The 18432-nt window shown below is 48.5% G+C and overlaps 1 protein-coding gene across 2 annotated transcripts; it reads right to left on the bottom strand.

Annotated features, from left to right (window-relative positions):
- Positions 1 to 9867: 9867 nt before the first annotated feature.
- On the bottom strand, positions 9868 to 17898 carry LAIR2 (leukocyte associated immunoglobulin like receptor 2). Of its 2 annotated transcripts, XM_034946458.3 has the most exons (5): positions 17582 to 17894; positions 16795 to 16830; positions 12330 to 12623; positions 11430 to 11480; positions 9868 to 10029 (listed from the first exon to the last, which is right to left on the bottom strand). In XM_034946458.3, exons 1-5 carry the CDS (start codon positions 17613 to 17615, stop codon positions 9986 to 9988), a joined length of 459 nt encoding a protein of 152 aa, XP_034802349.1. In that variant the 5' UTR covers positions 17616 to 17894; the 3' UTR covers positions 9868 to 9985. The 2 variants fall into 2 exon arrangements, with proteins under 2 accessions (XP_034802349.1, XP_054959726.1); XM_055103751.2 differs by lacking the exon at positions 16795 to 16830 and having other exon boundaries at positions 9869 to 10029; positions 17582 to 17898.
- Between the last annotated feature and the right edge of the window lie 534 nt (positions 17899 to 18432).

The raw sequence follows: 18432 nt of genomic DNA, 5'->3' as shown, positions 1-18432 counted from the left end.
CAACCTGGGCGACAGGGCAAGACTCTGTCTCAAATATATATATAATGACCAAAGTATTGGCAAGGAGTGGCAGGTGTACACCATAGATGTTTGGGTAGGAGAAATCCTCACTTGTTGAGAATCATCCTTTTCTACCCTATCCCCATCCCTTGTACTCTTTTCCTTTTTCTCTTCTCCGTTGATGCTTTTGGTAGTGTTTCCATTTCTGTCCAACAGCTTTGTGACTCTTCCCTTAGGCAAGAACCTATAGAGTTCCCTACAGGACTTTTCTACTCGCCGTGTCCACAATGAAAGTCAATATTGCTGCTACCCTCTCCCCAAGTCTGCAGTGCCTTTTGGGTATCCCATCCTGGAAATCAGTTTACCATTCCCACAGTCATCTTCTTATTTTATTTTATTTTTTTGAGATGGAATCTCTCTCTATTGCCCAGGCTGGAGTGCAGTGGTGTGATCTTGGCTCACTGCAACCTCTGCCTCCCGGGTCCAAGCGATTCGTCTGCCTCAACCTCCTGAGTAGCTAGGGTTACAGGCACCTGCCACTATGCTTGGCTAATTTTTGTATTTTTAGTAGAGATGGAGTTTAGCCATGTTGGCCAGGCTGTTCTCGAACTCCTGACCTCAGGTGATCCACCCGCCTCAGTCTCTCAAAGTGCTGGGATTACAGACGTGAGCCACTATGCCCAGCCAAATCTCCCTCTCTTTTAAAAATTTATCTGGCCAGGCACCATGGCTCACACCTGTAACCCCAGCACTTTGGGAGGCCAAGGCAGGCAGATCACAAGGTTAGAAGATCGAGACCATCCTGGCCAACATGGTGAAACCCCATCTCTACTAAAAATACAAAAATTAGCTGGGCCTTGTGGTGCATGACTGTAATCCCAGCTACTCCAGAAGCTGAGGCAGGAGAATCACTTGAACCCGGGAGGTGGAGGTTGCAGTGAGCCAAGATCACACCATGGCACTCCAGCCTGGGCGACAAAGCGAGACTTCATCTCAGAAACAAAAACAAAAACAAAAAACAACAACAAAAAACATGATCCACATTTAATTGCTTTCTTTCCCTGAACACTCCTGGAGGTTTCTCCTATTGCCCCAGTGTGCAGCCCTTCCATGGTCAACAATGAAAATTTTAATTTAACCTATTCAGCTCAACCCCTCACTCCAGCAATTGAGAATAATTCTCCTCCTAAATCTTTCCCCTTGTTTGAGCCTGTAGCTCCTCATAGCTACTGATGCTTCCGAATACACTGCTCTCTCATTTGAGGATGCTCTCTACTCTTTCCTTCCCCTCTTTTCCTCTCTGGATCAATTGTCTATCTTTCTGGTACCATCTGAGGGGTTTTCATGGCCAAGGGGCTTTCCTTCACTCCTTAGGAAAAGATAAATTGGTATCTCTTTTGCGTTTCAGCAGCGCCTAAGCTTCTGGTAGCAGAGTCTTATCAGTGCATTGCAGATTTCTCTGTCAGAGTCTGTCAGGGGCAGGAGCTGAGTCTGACTCATTTCCACATCACCTGTTTCCTGTACAGGATGTGGCACATCAGAGTCCCGAGTCCCAGGAGATGTTGCTGAGTAAATATTTGAAAAAAACAAATGCCGGCATCCGTCCAGGCTAAGTCTCTAAGCTTGAGATGGGGAGCCCAGAACTTTGGAAAGTAAATCAGGGAATATGTCAGATGTCCAAGGACCTTCAAGAAAATGTTAACAATGATTCATAAAAACAGGTATTATTACTGAGCAAAGCTTATCAGGCTCTGTCTAGCCACAAAACTATGATAATATTATTATCGTTTTTAGAGTAACATTATAGTAGTGATCACAATAGCCCACATTATTGAGTGAGTCTAACAACATGTTCAGAGTTTACTTGCACGTCACATGTAGTAACTATGTATTCTCCACCAAAACTCTATATAAGGTAGGTACTGGCATTGCCCTCATTTTATAAATGACAAAATTGAGTCAAGTGGGTAATTTTCCTAAATCTCATAGTTTTCAGAGACAAAGCAGTGATCATATCCCAGCCTTCCTGGCTAAACAGAGAGGCAGAATATAATAATCCCTGATCATCCGTCTTCCAAACATGCTTACAAAGCAGACAGCATTATTAGTGCCATTTTATGGAAAAGCAAAGTGAGTCTTAGACAGGTAATGTGACTCTCCCAAGCACATAAAGATAGCAAGGTCAGATTCAGGTTTTGAAAGCAGTTTGGTGTGATTTAAAGCCTGTTGTCATTTGGCCATTACCCAATAGCTGGTATCTTGAAAGTCCGGGAAGAGATATTCTCAGCTAGATTGGAGAGAACCAACTCTTTCTGACACCCTGGATTATTCTAGTTGTCATGATGAGTGGGGGAGCCCACATTCTGAGCTTTTTATATATATATATGCTTTAAGTTCTAGTGTACATGTGCACAACGTGCAGGTTTGTTACATATGTATACATGTGCCATGTTGGTGTGCTGCACCCATTAACTAGTCATTTACACTAGGTATATCTCCTAATGCTATCCCTCCCCTTCCCCCCCCCCCGCCCCACCCTACAACAGGCCATTCTACTTGCTTGCAGAATCCGTGGAATGCAAGGGTTATTTTTTTCCAAAAACATCGCCTTAACAAGTGGCATCCTCTTTTTCCAATTTACCCTAATGCCTGAATATTGCCCTGAAAAAAAATTACTGATTAGATTTTTCCAGGAAGACTCTATTTCAGAGTCCCAAGATGGGGACTCAGCATATGCAAATGATCAACTAAGAGACGACAATGGAGAAAGCTGTGTGGCTTCCTGGACGCTGGCCATGGTGCTGAAACTACAGAAAGGCGCCAGCATCCCAGTCAGTACTGTAAACAGTAACCGCAAGACCCACTCTCCTTGGACTGCATCCAGACAGGGGAAATAGGAAGGGTGTCTAGATATAGGGCCAGATATATTGGGAACATTCGGAGTAGGAGTCAGAATTTAGCAAGAGGTAGAGAAGCTCAAGGTGTAGATGATGTTCATATGAACTATGGAATCTTGACATCTGGATAAGGCCATTTTTTTTTCTACTGTACACCATAGTGGGCAGAGAGGAAGCAAAAAGGGAATCATTCTGGCCTTGCCTTGGTAATAGAAAATAGTGTATTTTTTTTTTTTTTTTTGAGATGGAGTCTCGCTCTGTCACCCAGGCTGGAGTGCAATGGCATGATCTCGGCTCACTGCAACCTCTGCCTCCCTGGTTCAAGTGATTTTCCTGCCTCAGCCTCCTGAGTAGATGGGATTACAGGCTCACGCCACCATGCCCGGCTAATTTTTGTATTTTTAGTGAAGACAGAGTTTCACCATGTTAGTCAGGCTTGTCTCAAACTCCTAACCTTGTGATCCTCCCGCTTCAGCCTCCCAAAGTGCTGGGATTACAGGCATGAGCCACTGCGTCTGTCCGAAAATAGTGTCTTATTTCAATGCACTGTGTGTATAAATTATGAGCATGATAAGATTCTACTCATATTGGGACTTTGCTACTTGCTCTACAAATACTATATCATTACTTTTTATTGTAATAAAGTACGCAAACATAAAACTAACCATTAACTATGTAAAAGTGTACAAATCAGTGGAATTTGGTGCATTCATAATCTTCTTCAACCATCACCTCTATTTAGTTCCAAGTAATCTACAACACCTTAAAAAAAAAAAAAGGCCACACACTTCAGAGAAAACAGAGCCAATACTGTGTGTGTGTGTGTGTGTGTGTGTGTGTGTGTGTGTGTGTGTGTGTGTGTCTGTCCCTCTCTCACTGGGAGAAGATATTCTCTGCTAGATTGGAAAAGACCAACTCTTTCTGAAACCCTGGATTACTCTAGTGGTTGTTTTGCTGAGAGTGGTTTGTGCAGACGTCGGTCGGCAGAACTTCTTGGACTTCAGAGTCTACACACACCCATTTAGGTCTTGGATGGTGGTGAATTCTCATCTAGGACCCTGATTCATCTCTCTTGTCAAGACACAGCACAAAACACGTAACTAAGGAAGGGTGGTCTCCTAGCCCCCATCCGTAATGAGTCTTCCCATCATCTCCTGTATAGTCAGGAAGTCTGCGCCTCCCTCCCAAGCCACTGAGGAACTGGGGGCTTTCTGCATTTCCTTGTCTTTTTAGAGCTTCTCTTGTAGCTCTAAAGCCCTTTACATTTCAGTGGATTCTCATGCTTCTCATATCTTCTGTCTCTTAGGGCATAGTCCTTCCAGGTAGTTAAAAGCATCTGTCAGATTCCGAAATCTCCAGTCACTGCCAGCCTCATCTGAAATCCCAAGTCACCTGCTCACAGGATGGAGGAAGCTGAGGATTCTGCTCTGTCCTGGGGTTCCTGAGGCCTGCAGTGATATTCCATGCAAAGGGCCATCCCCAAGAGGACAGGATGGACCAAGAATTAGGAACATGCAGAGAAGGGCTTGAGACTTTTTAGGGTCACAGGTGAGAGTGACTGGCAGAGGCCATGGGTACAGGAGGTCTCCCAGCAGAGCTGGGGTCCTAGGGGAAGGCACTCCCTTCTGGTTCTTGGGGTCAGCAAGCTGTGGTCTGATAGAGATGGAGGACAGGTTCTCACTGTTGGCTGTGGTGTCCTCCTGGGAACAGGTGGGCTAAGCCTCTCCAAGGGCACAGACCTGTGGGTTTCCCCAGACCTCACTCTCAAGCCCAGGAGAGACCCAGCCCCAGTGGTCACATTTCTTCAAGAAGAAGAGAATGAAGCTCTTGGGTCTGTGATCCCTCCATGAAGCAAGGCCCATGAGCTTTGTGATTCTTGGTCTAAACCCTCCTCCCCAACACCTGCCCAGGCTCTACGTTCTCCCTTCAGATAGACGATCTCCTTGACCACGCTCGACTCAGGCTCCTCTGAGCCCTTTTCCAACGAGCCCTGACCTCTGGGCTTCCATGTTTATCTCTGCTTTGCCCAATTTTAGTAAGAATTGCAACTCTTTTCCAATTCTTACTTAAGAAAGAATCCTGCAGAGTCAGTTTAACTCTAGATATCTGATCACCCTTAATCAGATGGTTCACAGGTAAGAACCTTCATTCTCCATCAGCCTCAGGTGATGTCTGGCCGCCTTGGCCTGCCTTCAGCAAGAATCCTGCTGGGTCGGTTTAGCCAGAGTCTTCTTAACCCCTGAGGACTTCTCTTAGCAATTTTCCACTGACTGACCCCGCTCACCCTGCTCCAAGGCTACAAATTCCCACTTTTCCTGTTCTACTCAGAGTTGAGCCCAGTCTCTTTCCCACACTGTGCAATTCCATCACCATGGTCCCTGTACCTACAGCAATAGTCCTGAATAATGTCCTCCTCACTGTGCCTCAACAAGTGACACTGGATTTTTTTTTTCTTCAACACCCTGCCCAGCTGGTCCAACAGTCTGAGAAAGGGAAGTCCAGACACCTGGCCTCTGCTCTGGACAGAAGCCGAGAAGTGGTCTGCAGATCAGGATGCCATGACTGCCATTCTGGGCATCTCTCACACGCTCAGCGTGTCTCAGTTCCATGGTGGGAACCACTGTCCTCAGGAAAAGCTGTTTTCTTTCTGTGTGAAAGTAACCACCCGAATCCCCAAGGAAACAGGAAGAAAAGGTCGGCAACAAAATACCTATTAAAATTCTCCACATTTTGGCCAGGCACAGTGACTCTCACCTGTAATCCCAGCACTTTGGGAGGCCAAGGTGGGGCAGATCACTTGAGGTCAGGAGTTCGAGACCAGCCTGGTCAACAGGATGAAACCCCATCTCTACTAAAAATACAAAAATTAGCCAGGTGTGGTGACACATGCCTGTAATCCCAGCTACTCTACTCAGGAGGCTGAGGCAGGAGAATCGCTTGAACCTGGGAGGTGGAGGTTGCAATGAGCCAAGATCATGTCACTGCACTCCAGCCTGGGTGACAGAGCAAGACTCCGTCTCAAAAAAAAAAAAAAAAAAAACCACATGCAAAGAAACTGAAGCACAGTCCATACATAGTGCCACTGACTCCCTATCAAATGTGAAACATTTTAAGTGACGTTTCTCCACATGGAAAAGGCTGGTGGAGAGAGAAAGGAACAGGGCATGTTATCACACAAACCAAGCATTTTTCAGGAGGGTGTGCAGTGTGGGATGTGCTACAAACTGAGGGCTCACTGCGGACGTGCAACAGAAGGAGGGATGCTTCCGGTGAATTTTTAACAGAACAAGCAGTTTATAAAAGGGCCCATAAAATATTGATCCTGTTGGGGGGGGGGAAGCCTGTTATATATGCATGATAAAACAGAGAAAAATAAAAATAGTCAACGTTTACCTGGCATTTTCGATGGAACAGACTCTGGTTTATTTCACTGAAGCATCATCAAAAATCCAATGAATTACATTTCTTTCCTTAGGTAGTTAATACCTGAGGAGTTAAATAGCATTGCACGCCAGTGAGGATTCCATCCGTGTATGTGTTGGTGTGGCTTCGCGTGTGTGTGTGCAACAGATCAGCGTGCACTCAGTTCAACAGAAGAAATACGTCTTCTATGGAGCTGGGTGCAGTGGCTCACGCCTGTAATCCCAGCACTTTGGGAGGGGCGGATCACGAGGTCAGGAGATCGAGACCATCCTGGCTAACACAGTGAAACCCTGTCTCTACTAAAGACACAAAAAAAATTAGCTGGGCGTGGTGGTGGGTGCCTGTAGTCCCAGCTACTCGGGAGGCTGAGGCAAGAGAATGGTGTGAACCTGGGAGCGGAGCTTGCAGTGAGCCGAGATTGTGCCACTGCACTCCAGCCTGGGCGACAGAGCGAGACTCCGTCTCAAAAAAAAAAAAAAAAAAAAAGAGAGAGAGAGAAAGAAAGAAAAGAAAAAAAGAAATACGTCTTCTATCATTGATATCACTCTTCCTCATAAGCTGCCCTGGTGAACACACACACATGCACACACTACCTGGAGTTTAAACTCAGCCCTTCACAATCATTTCTCACTTTCTTTAGTATGATTTCACCTTACCACTTTCCCTCTCTCCTGAGCTCCTTCCCAGGGTAGTGCCAAATATGGAGGAAGCAGGGGTCAAAGGTGATGCTTGGGACAGTGGTTCTGTGCCCTCCTGCTGGCCTTTGGGCTTTGGGCCTGAGCTGACTGGGGTCTGTGGGGTTTGCTCACTAGATTGCGGGGGGGAACCCACTGATGTCTTTACCTGATAGCCATTTGTCCTTCCTTCCTCTCTCTGCTCCCTCAAGGCCTGGGGACCTTTCTTGTTGACTCAACGTCCACTTAGTCCCAGGGATTCAGGGACATTTGTGAGTATCTGCTGCTGCCCCATCTGGCCCAAGTGAGGCCTCCCCTCCCCTCCATGTTGGGCCCCACTGCAGCCCCCTGATGTTCACCCCCAGGACACTCCTCAGGGGAATTAGGGTGTGGTCATGATCACAGGGTGAGCCTTCCCTCTCTGCCTGGCCACACTGCACCACCGGGTGTGTTAAACGTGGCTTCTCCTCCAGGTGGGCTTGGGGGCGATGGAGCAGGAGGGACATCCTCTCCATACAGCAGTGTCCCCAGACCCATCGCGCTGAGTCCCAGCCCCTGCATTTGGGCGGGTTGGAGGATCCAGAAGAAAAGATGAGTCGCTGCCTCTGCTTTTCTGTCCTCTGCCTGGACCCATCCTCTTTCCACCAATCCCCAAAAAAGAACAGTTGGGTGCTTTTGTTTAATTTCCCCTAAACCACGTCTGTCCTGGTTTTCACTGAGGCCTGGCTGCCTGCACATCCTGGACTTCCTTACACTGGAGCAGGTACTGGGGCCTGCTCAGCCCTCCTGTGCTCTGCAAGGGGTAGAAAAATTCACACAGCCTCCTCTGCTAAGGTCAAGCTGCCACCCTTTGCTGAAGGCCTCATTTACCCACCTGTCCACCTCAGGGTCCAAGCCAAACAAACAAGACGTGATGGGAGAAGACACTGCGCTAATAGTTGAAAAACAACCAGAGAGAAGAAAGACAGAGATACAGAGATGCAAAGACACGCACACCACACACAGAGAGAGAGAGAGAGAGCAGGGAGAATGTGTCCCACATAAAGAACAGAGAAAATCAGTCATCATGTAAGAGAAGAAGGCAAAAATAAAGAGCACAGGTCTAGGAAACAGATCCTGGAAGGAAATTAAACTTGAGCACAAATAGAAAATTAAAGCTCGGCCGGGCGCGGTGGCTCACGCTTGTAATCCCAGCACTTTGGGAGGCCAAGGCGGGCGGATCACGAGGTCAGGAGATCGAGACCATCCTGGCTAACATGCTGAAACCCTGTCTCTACTAAAAAAAACAAAAATACACAAAATTAACCAGACGTAGTGGCAGGCGCCTGTGGTCCCAGCTACTTGGGAGGCTGAGGCAGGAGAATGGCGTGAACCCGGGAGGCGGAGCTTGCAGTGAGCAGAGATCGCGCCACTGTACTCCAGTCTGGGTGACAGAGCCAGACTCCATCTCAAAAAAAAAAAAAAAAACAGAAAAGAAAATTAAAGCCCAGTACAAATTAAAATTTGAGAGTATGGCAGGGCAGAAACCTCCCAGCGCGGTGAGCTGCAGCCTGTCCTGGAGTTCAGCAGCCCCATATGGTCGGCAGCCCCTGCCCCTGAGACCTGGCTGACCTTGGAGAGGTTGCTCCATGTCTCAGTCGATAGTTTCTCCAAGAAAAGGGGGGAAAATAATAAGGCATGCTGAGGACAGTGTGTACAAGGACTTAATGTGTCAATATTTGCATAGAACTAAATTAGCAATTGCCCCACAGAAAGAGCTGGCTGAGCTCTTGTTGAAGTTTTAAAAATTATATATATCGGCCAGGCGCGGTGGCTCACGTCTGTAATCCCAGCACTCTGGGAGGCTGAGGTGGGCGGATCACCTGAGGTCAGGAGTTCCAGACCAGCCTGGCCAACATAGTGGAACCCCGTCTCTACTAAAAATACAAAAATTAGCCCGACGTGGTGGCGCGTGCCTGTAGTCCCAGCTGCTCGGCAGGCTGAGGCGGGAGAATCGCTTGAACCCGGGAGGTGGAGGTTGCAGCGAGCCGAGATCCCAGGCATCTGGCGCATTGGAGGCCGCCCGTCATCTCCTCCAACCTTCACCCTCCTCTGCACAGGGCACGCCACTACCCAATTCCCAGGTGGCTAAATGGGGTCCTGAGGGGCTCCCCCAAACCCAGGGTCCGAGCCAAGGGTCCCTCTTCCAGTAACAGCGTCCCTCCCCTCCCCCACTGCCGAGGCAGCATCTTCAATATCCTTCAAGAAAGACAGACATTCTCTCTTGGAGTGTCCTTCCCTCCTGCCTCGTCCACGGTCCAAGGTCCAGGACACCACCCGTTATTCTACACCATGACTTCCTGGGCTTGGTCTTCATAACATTTGCCACCATTTAAAATTACATATGTATTATATATGTGCAATATTACAATTTTTATATTATTTATAGTTTTATGTATCATATATTATGCAAACGTATAATATATAACAAATATATATTAAATTATGTAATCTTGACATATACATTATAATTTAATATATATAATGTTAATTGTATATGATCTATACTTATAATATATGTTGCATATATTCACTATAATATATAATGTATAATGTATATTACATATAAACATATAATTAAATAAAAAATTTTTCTAGTATAATCTATAAATAATAGATAATATATATTTATGTTTGTACCTGTTTATTAATTATAATAACACCTGAAATTTATTGTACTATATATTGTAAATATATCTTTCATATAATATAATTATAGTGATATGTGGTGATATGTTAACATATTTTTTATTATATAATTATGTTCCTTATATATGTAATACATTACGTGAACATATTTAATATAATTGAAATGATAGGTCTGAAATTCTCCATTGCGAATCGTATCTTTTTATTTGTATATGTATGTATAGGCATCTGTGCATTTCTATTGCTCATTCTAATTATTTCTCCCCATTGAAGTTCACAAGACGGGAGGCCATTTCTCCTCATTCATGGTGCATCAAATCCGGAGGCTTCAGTGCCTGGCACAGTCCCTGTGAGGACAAAATACTTCTTCAGTATTAATAGGAGCATCCCTCCTTTGGGGTTTTCTAATCAGCACTGATGTCAGCGCCGTGTGTACCCGAACTCAAGTCTGTCCTAAACGATTCTACCAGGACAGCTCTTCTATTGCCTCTGTTTCACGTGAGGAATTTGGGACACAGGAGGTTTGGGTGAGTCACCGTCAGGCATAGAGCCAGGAGGTGGCAGAACCACCGGGATTTGAACCATGAACCCAGCAATCTGGCTGCAGGAGGGTCTGTCCTCGTGACCTTTATATGTCACTGCATGAAGGTGAGAGAAGAGAGAGGGAAGGAGAAGAAGAGAGGGAGAGAAACAGAGGCAAGATATTCCCGCAGACAGAAGGCTAATAAAAACCAGACACTGGACTTGAACCAGGTCTGCGGGACTCAGGAGCATGTCCCGCTGTGCCCTGGCAGCCCAGGAGCCTCTGAGGGGGTCCGGATGGAGCACGGCATCGCTCCTCCCACCTCCCCATGTGGCTTCGGCCCCTGGTCCCACCTGCCTGAGCTCACAGCCCGAGCCTCACAGGCAGTCACCGGGTCTAGGTCCAAGGACGACTACTCTGGTGATAGAAACCCAGGTAGGGAAGGGGCCGCGGATGGCTTATGACCCCGTGTCCTCCCCTGGGAGGTTCTGGTCACAGATCACAGGGGGAGATGGACCACTTGAGACCCAGGGACTTGGGGCAGCTTCACTCCCATCACACAGAGTCCAGGGCAGAGCCAGATGGAAGGGAAGCCTCATGGCTTCATCCTGGTCACCGTTGACAGCTACATCCCCTCCCTGTGGCGCCCTCCTCCTCTTAAGGGACCTTACTCCACCGTTCAGGCCTCCTCCGGAGACCACAGAGCCAACAGGAGCAGCCCCGTCCCTCTCCGGGTGTCCCAGGTTGGAAGGTGAGTTCTAAGTCCCTCCATCAGGTGCAGAGCGGGGTGAACGGTGAGGCCACGCCCACAAGGGGGCAGCGTGGAGCTCGGGCGAGCCCGGAAGTCTGGGGTGGGGCTGCCCGGGTGGGTGGCCCCTGCCCCTTCATAGCCTTGTGCCGTTAAGCAAGAAACTTTAATTTATGTTTTGCATATTAGAGAGGAGGAGGAGTTAGAGGATCAGACTAGTACCTCCCCCACTAAGTGGTGCTTGCATTAAGTGCTTTCCACAGTTCCTGGCATGGAACAAGGTTGCAATCACGGTACCATTGCTGCTATGGTCTCTGTGAGCATTAGCCACCTCCCAGAGCTTGGTGGGTGTCGGCCCCTTCCCGTGGCCTCCCTAGACCTTGACTCCAAGCCCAGGGAAGAGGGCTGGACCCGGAACAGCATCCCCAGCACAGATCCCCCTGTAATCCCCTCCAGCTGAGGACCCTGCTACTGACCAGCTGAGGAGCCGGGCTCTGTGTCGGGGGAGTCCGGGCCTCCAGAGGTTTCTGTAAACAGGGGCAGGAGAAGGATTTAGAACTCGTCCCAACCAACCTGCCCTCCTCCACCCTGAGCCCCCATCCAAAGGCCGCATGGCCATCACGCAATCCCAGACAATGTCTCGAGACTCCTAAGAAAACGGGGCAGGGGACAGGAAGCTGGGGAGAGCCCCGCTGCTTGCCCCATTCTCCCTGGGGCTGGTCACTCCCTCTGCTCCTCCCACCACAAGCTCTTCTTGACCTCAGGGGACTGCTGAGGTCCTGGGGGGACATGAAGATGGGTTGGATCCTATCCAATGGACTTTGACTCCAGGACATCTCGGGCTGAGCACACACAGGGGTGCATGTGGTCACATACCAAAGGTTTTCCCAAAGCACTGTCCCACCCTGGTCAGGGGCCATCCCTGGACCCTGTGTTCTGCCCAGTGGGAGATGAACCACTCCAGGAGAAGCACATTGCCTGGGGCAGGTTCTGGCTCAGTGGAAAGGAATAACAAATGGGACCATCAATCCTGTGTGAAAAGACACCCATCCCCTTGTAGGGGGGTTGCCCCCTAATCTCTGGGAACCCACTCCCCACCCAGCCAAGCAGAGCCAGCTCTGAGCCAACCCAAGCTGGGACTGAGTGTCCAGGCCATCTGTGACGTCCAGAGGAGACCAGGGCTCCAGGGACCTAAGCAGGTGTGAGGGCAGAGGGGAGGTGTGTGCAGAGGAAGAGGGGGAGGGGAGGGCTTGGGGGTCAGGAGGAGGGCAAGGGTGGCCACAGAGAGAGGACAGCAGCCGGGACAGGGTCCAGGACCTCGGGACAAGCTCGAGGGTCGAGCTGAGACTGGGGCAGGGCCCAGGTGACGTCCTCACCTTTCACCAGCAGCTCCAGGAAGTCACTGTGCTCAGACCATCCAGGGGGCTTATAATAGAGGCAGCGATAAAGCCCGGCATTTCCTTCACTTACTGAGTCAATGTGGAATCTGGCCTCTGACTCAGATGGACCAAGTCGAAACACATTGTAACTATCTTTGTACTTGGCTCTATCCTCCCTCTCCAGGCGGAATGTTTGAACCCCAACCGGGCCCCGGCACATGAAAGTCACATGGTTCCCCGGGGGGATCACAGTGCCTGGCTCAGCCGAGATGGAGGGTCTGGGCAGGGCCCCTAAGAGGGAAGCAGAGAAGGATCTCAGCGTCCACTGTAGGAAGTCACCATGCCACACATGTCATTTTAGCATCACAATTCAGGGTTTTTAGCAATTTTATAGAGTTATGCAGCCACGACCACAGCCCAACCTTAGAACATTCCCACGCCTCCTGCACCTTCTACGTGCATGTGATTCTCATCACTGCAGAGTTTTTTCCCAGTTGACAGTGAGGACCCTGAGACTTGCTCACAACTTGGGCCTTGCTCAGGGTCACGTGGGAAGTGTCGGAGCAGGCTGGGGCCCTTCATGCCTGCTGCAGAGCCCAGGGCCACTTTCTAGAGGGACAGAGGGTGGGAGGGAGGCACACGATGGGGATGACAGGGTCATTCGTGAAGGACAAGGGACAGGGAAGCGAGGGCTCTGGAGATGGCTCGTGCTGGGGCCTGAAGGGCACTGGCCGGTCCCCGGGTGGGACTGAGTGTGGGATGGGGGTTGCCAGGCTCCTGTGAGGCTCCAATGGGGTGAGGGTGAAGCCCCCAGCCCTGATCTGCTCACAGCAGATGCCCAGCCCGTGACAGGTCCCCATTGCTAATGCAGATCTCTGTGGAGACACCACCTCTGGGTTTTCCTCATAGTTTCTACTTTCTCCTCAGCTTAATTTGCATTTCGTTGTTATTAAGGCTCTTGAAAAACCCCATTTATCTCAACTGGGCTTGGGGTGGAGGAGAAAGGGCGGGTTTGAAGCCCTGAAACAGGAAGGTTGTGTCAAAATTAGCAAAATCCAATCCCTGAGTGGGGCAGAGAGCTGGCAGGGCTTCAATTCACTCATCCCGTCTTCATTCATTCTTTATTATTGACAAATTAAAACTGCATGTATTTAAGGTGTACAACGTGATGTTTTGATACAGGTATACACTGTGGAATCGCTGAGTCAAGCTAATTAATATAACCTTACTTTGCGTAGTTAATTGTTGTGGTGAGAACATTTAAAATCTGCCCTCTTAGCGATTTTCAAGCATAGGATACATTGTGATTAACTCTAGTCATTATGTTGCACAATCCTGAACTTACTCTCCCTGTCTAGACAAAATTTTGTATCCTTTGACCAGCATCTCCCCAAACCCACCCATTTGTTCATTTTTCTTTCTTTTAACCATATCTCAGTTACTTATCAATCTGTTTAAAGACGTTTTTCATGGGCTGCTAATTCCCCAAATGTGAGAAACACACACAGGATGCCTGCCCTTTGGAGGTGGACGTCTAGAAGGGAGGACAGATATTGATCGAAGAATTGTCCAAATCTGCAGCTGCGAACTGCAGTAAGTTTCCTGTGGGTAAGTGTGCAGGGATCTAGGGGACAGGTGGGCGGTGGAGCTGACCTCCTCTGCAAAGTCAGGGGAAGCTCTCTCTGAGCTGAGAGCTGAGGGAGGAGTAGAAACTCCCTGAGCTGAGCAGACAGGGGACACCAGGGCACTCAAAGTGGGAAAATCAGCCAGTGAATGTTCCTCAAAGGAAACAAGGTTTTAGTTAGAGAGGAGAAATCAATTCAAGAATCATCATGTACAACACGGTGACTACAGTTAATAACAATGTATTACATTATTGGACATTGCTAATCCAGGTGATTCTAAGCGCTCTCACCACAAAAAAATGATTCGCACAGGAGGAATGCCTGCGTTGCCTAGCTCGATGTAGCCATTCCTCGCTGTGTGCAGAGTCCACAACGTCATACTGGACATGACAAATACATGCAATTTTCATCGGTCAATTTTAAACTGAATTAATTAACTTTTAAAAATCAGACCAGGCGCGGTGTCTCACACCTGTAATCCCAGTACTTTGGGAGGCCGAGGTGGGCGGCTCACCTGAGGTCAGGAGTTCGAGACCAGCCTGATCAACATGGTGAATCCCCGTCTCTACTAAAAATACAAAAACATCAGCCAGGCATGGTGGCAGGCACCTGTAATCCTAGCTGCCTGGGAGGTTGAGGCAGGGAGAATTGCTTCAACCAGGGAGGCAGAGGTTGCAGTAAGCCAAGACGGAGCCATTGCACTCCAGCCTGGGCAACAAGAATGAAACACCATCTCAAAAAAAAATCAGCATGTGAGAAGAACCACCATGTTGAGCGGCATATGGAGTGTTTGAGAAAGCGAAAGAACCTGGAGGAATGTAGAGACGAGTGAGCCCCAGGTCACAGGGACAGGATGTGGCTGGGAAAATGGGCATGTCCAGAATAAAGAGAGGTGCCTGGGTCTGATTCTATCTGAAGATAAACAGGGGAAGGGCTCTAAGAAAAAAAATTCATCTTACGATGAGATATTAAATGACAATTTTTGAATACAGTTTAAAATCTGTGGAAAGTACAATGGTCATGGTTGTGCTTTTGCAAATCGCCAGTCCCTGGGGTCAGGAAGGGAGCAGGCAGCAGTGGCATGGACAGGCTGAGGCCGGCCTCGGGGAGCCACGGAGCGGAGAGGGGCTGTCACCTGGGGTTGATGCAGGAAAAGTCGATGAAGAGAGAGGGAAAGATGAGAAAAATTTAGAGTGAAATCACCAGGACTGGGTGACATGGTGCATCCAGGAGGATGGAGGAGAGGATGAGTGTTCAGAGTCTGCCCTTTGTGACTGTCATGTTCCCCGCCAAGAAGCTGCCGAGTGAAGTGTGGGCTCATCTGGGGAAAAGTGCCGGGTTCAGCCTTGGTCATGTTGGGTTTGAATTCTCATTATGGAAATCTGTGTGTGGAGGTGACGCCTGCACTCCCAGGGTGACCGCAGCGCTACTCACAGCTGCCAAGACCTGGAAATAACCTGGGTTATACAACCACCACCAAATGAATGGATGAGGAGAATGTGCTGTGTATATGCAATGGAATATTATTCAGCCGTAAAAAAGGAAGGACATTCTGTCATTCGCAACAGCATGGATGAACCAGAGGACATTATGCTAAGTGAAATAAGCCGGGCACAGAAAGACAAATACCACATGTGGAATCTAAAAAAGTTCATCTCGGCCGGGCACAGTGGCTCATACCTGTAATCCCAGCACTTTGTGTGGCCGAGGTGGGTGGATCACCTGAGGTCAGGAGTTCAAGACCAGCCTGGCCAACATGGTGAAACCCCGTCTCTACTAAAAACACAAAAATTAGCTGGGCGTGGTGGCATGCACCTGTAATCCCAGCTACTCGAGAGGCTGAGGCAGGAGAATCGCTTGAACTTGAGAAGTCGAGTTTGCAGTGAACCGAGATTGTGCCATGGCACTCCAGCCTGGGTGACAGAGTGAGACTCCATCCCAAAACAAACAAACAAACGAAAAAGGTCATCTCACAGAGTTAGAGATTAGAATGATGGTATTAAAGTCTGGAAATGGGGGGCTTGGGAGAGACACTGATCAAATGGTACAAAGTTTCGGTTAAACAGGAGGAGTAAGTTTTTGAGATCTATTGCATAGCAGGCTGACTATAGTTAATAATAACTTATTATATATTTCAAAATTGCTAAAAGTAGGTTTTAAATGTTCTCATCACAATAAGTATGTGATGTGATTGATATGTTATTTAGCCTTATTTAATCTTTCCACAATGTTTACATATGTTGTAACATCACATTGTACCCCACAAGCATATACAATTATTTGTCGATTAAAAATAAGATTTTTGGCTGGGCGTAGTGGCTCGTGCCTGTAATCCCAGCACTGTGGGAGGCTGAGGCAGGTGGATCATAAGGTCAGGAGTTCGAGACCAGCCTGGCCAATATGGTGAAACCCTGTCTCTTCTAAAAATACAAAAAAAAAAAAAAAAAATTAGCTGGGGTTGATGGCGGGCACCTGTAATCCCAGCTACTCAGGAGGCGGAGGCAGGAGAATCGCTTGAAACTGGGAGGCAGAGGTTGAAGTGAGCCGAGATTATGCCACTGCATTCTAGCCTGGGTGATGGAGTGAGACTCCATCTCAAAAATAAAAATAAAATAAAATATAAGATTTTTGAAAATAAGAAAAGCAAAATATGACAGGTGGAGAATGAAGGAGAGAAAGGGGTGAGGGTTATGCATTTTACATTTGGAATAGTTTGCAATCTAGGGTATATTTAAAGGGATCTCTCCAGGCCCTCTAAGAATCAACATCACTCCCACCCAGCATTGCCCTTGGGGTGACAGAGGGGACTGGGAAGACGGGACGAAGGCATGACTTACCCTCCTGCGTGTGGATGGTCTGGGCCAGGCAGAGCACTGGAAGAGAAGCCCCAGTGAGAAAAATGCCCACTGCCCAGTCTCCTTACGGGGCTGCTGTCAAAAGGGGGCTCGATGGAGCTGGGGGGCATTCAGCATTTCATAACGACCAAGCCAACCCTCCTCGACATCACTATCTCCGTGTAATCCTTCTTGCTGCAAAATGGTTTCAAGATAAATCCCAAAGTCTCCTCTTCCAAAAAGGCTCCTGCTCCACCAGCTCTTCTTTTTGGTGGTGTTGTTGGAGACGGAGTTTTGTTCTTGTCGCCCACGCTAGAGTGCAGTGGCGCGATCTTGGCTCACTGCAACCTCCACCTCCCGGGTTCAAGCAATTCTCCTGCCTCAGCCTCCCGAGTAGCTGGGATTACAGGTGTCCGCCACCATGCCCGGCTAACTTTTGTATTAGTAGAGATGGAGTTTCACCACGTTGGCCAGGCTGGTCTCGAACTCCTGACCTCAGGTGATCCACCTGCCTCAGCCTCCCAAAGTGCTAGGATTACAGGCATGAGCCACTGCGCCTGGCCCCCCAGCCCTTCTTAAAGCTGACCTCATCCCCACACCCGGGCCCCTGTTTTTAGGACAAGGTCTTCTCTGATCAGACTTAGGCCCCAGGGAGAGCAGTAGGGCAGTCTTGGGGGGAGGAGGACACTTTCCTCCCCAGAATCTTCTGGACTAGAGTCAGGCTTGAGCAGGGAACTTTCCAGACCTCCCAACCCCCTTTCCAGTCCTTCCCGCTCCCTCCAGGACTCACCTAGGCCCAGGAGAGCAGTGAGGTGTGGAGACATGGCCCCGGTCCCAGAACTCTGCAGCAGACACAAGCAGACAGGATGTGCTGGCCGGGCGCCTCCTGCCTATGGGGTTTCCACAGCAACTGCCTCACACAAGAGGGAGAGCTTTCTGTTCTGTTCTTTCCACCCTTCCCACTAGTGAGATGAGAGGGAGGGCCTTGGTTTCTGAAAAATGTCGCTTACCCGCATGATCAGATGACCTTAAACTAGTTAACCGATGTGTCAGCCTCTTTCTAAATCTATGGGACAAGGCAGAATAAAGGTCGTGCAACCAACTGACTTGGATGTCATCCCAACTCCACACGTTAACGACCACCGCTCTTGGGCAAGATGTTACAAAACTAGAAGTCGACATGTCCTCGTATTTAAAATGAGAGTCATAGAAATCCTTCCCTAAGTTTTTAATATTGTGATCTCTGCTAAAATCTCGACAAGGTATATGATGCGTTAAAAAAGATCCTACAGTGCACCGGGCACGGTGGCTCACGCCTGTGATCCCAGCACTTTGGGAGGCTGAAAAATTGTGCACTCACTATAGAGAACAGTGGGGAGGTTCCTCAAAAAACTAAACATAGAGCTACCATATGGTCCAGCGATCCCACTTCTGGGTCTATATTTAAAATAAACAGGCCAGGCGCGGTGGCTCACGCCTGTGATCCCAGAACTTTGGGAGGCTGAAAAACTGTGCACTCACTATAGAGAACAGTGAGGAGGTTCCTCAAAAAACTAAACATAGAGCTACCGTATGGTCCAACAATGCCACTTCTGGGTCTATATTTAAAAGAAACAAATTCAGTATGCAAAGAGCCGTCTG

This window comes from Pan paniscus, chromosome 20, assembly GCF_029289425.2.
Source record: "Pan paniscus chromosome 20, NHGRI_mPanPan1-v2.0_pri, whole genome shotgun sequence".
Lineage (NCBI taxonomy): Eukaryota > Metazoa > Chordata > Mammalia > Primates > Hominidae > Pan > Pan paniscus.
The sequence above is the reverse complement of the archived record's forward strand: the minus strand, read 5'-3'. Positions and strand labels throughout refer to the sequence as shown.

Bases quoted from the DNA above. Each gene is read 5' to 3' on its own strand.
- LAIR2 (XM_034946458.3), bottom strand. From the start codon at position 17,615: ATGTCTCCACACCTCACTGCTCTCCTGGGCCTAG. The intron at 16,831-17,581 runs GTGAGTCCTGGA...CTTCTCTTCCAG, and splicing joins CACTGCTCTCCTGGGCCTAG to TGCTCTGCCTGGCCCAGACC. The intron at 11,481-12,329 runs GTGAGGACGTCA...CCCTGTTTACAG, and splicing joins CCTGGAGCTGCTGGTGAAAG to AAACCTCTGGAGGCCCGGAC.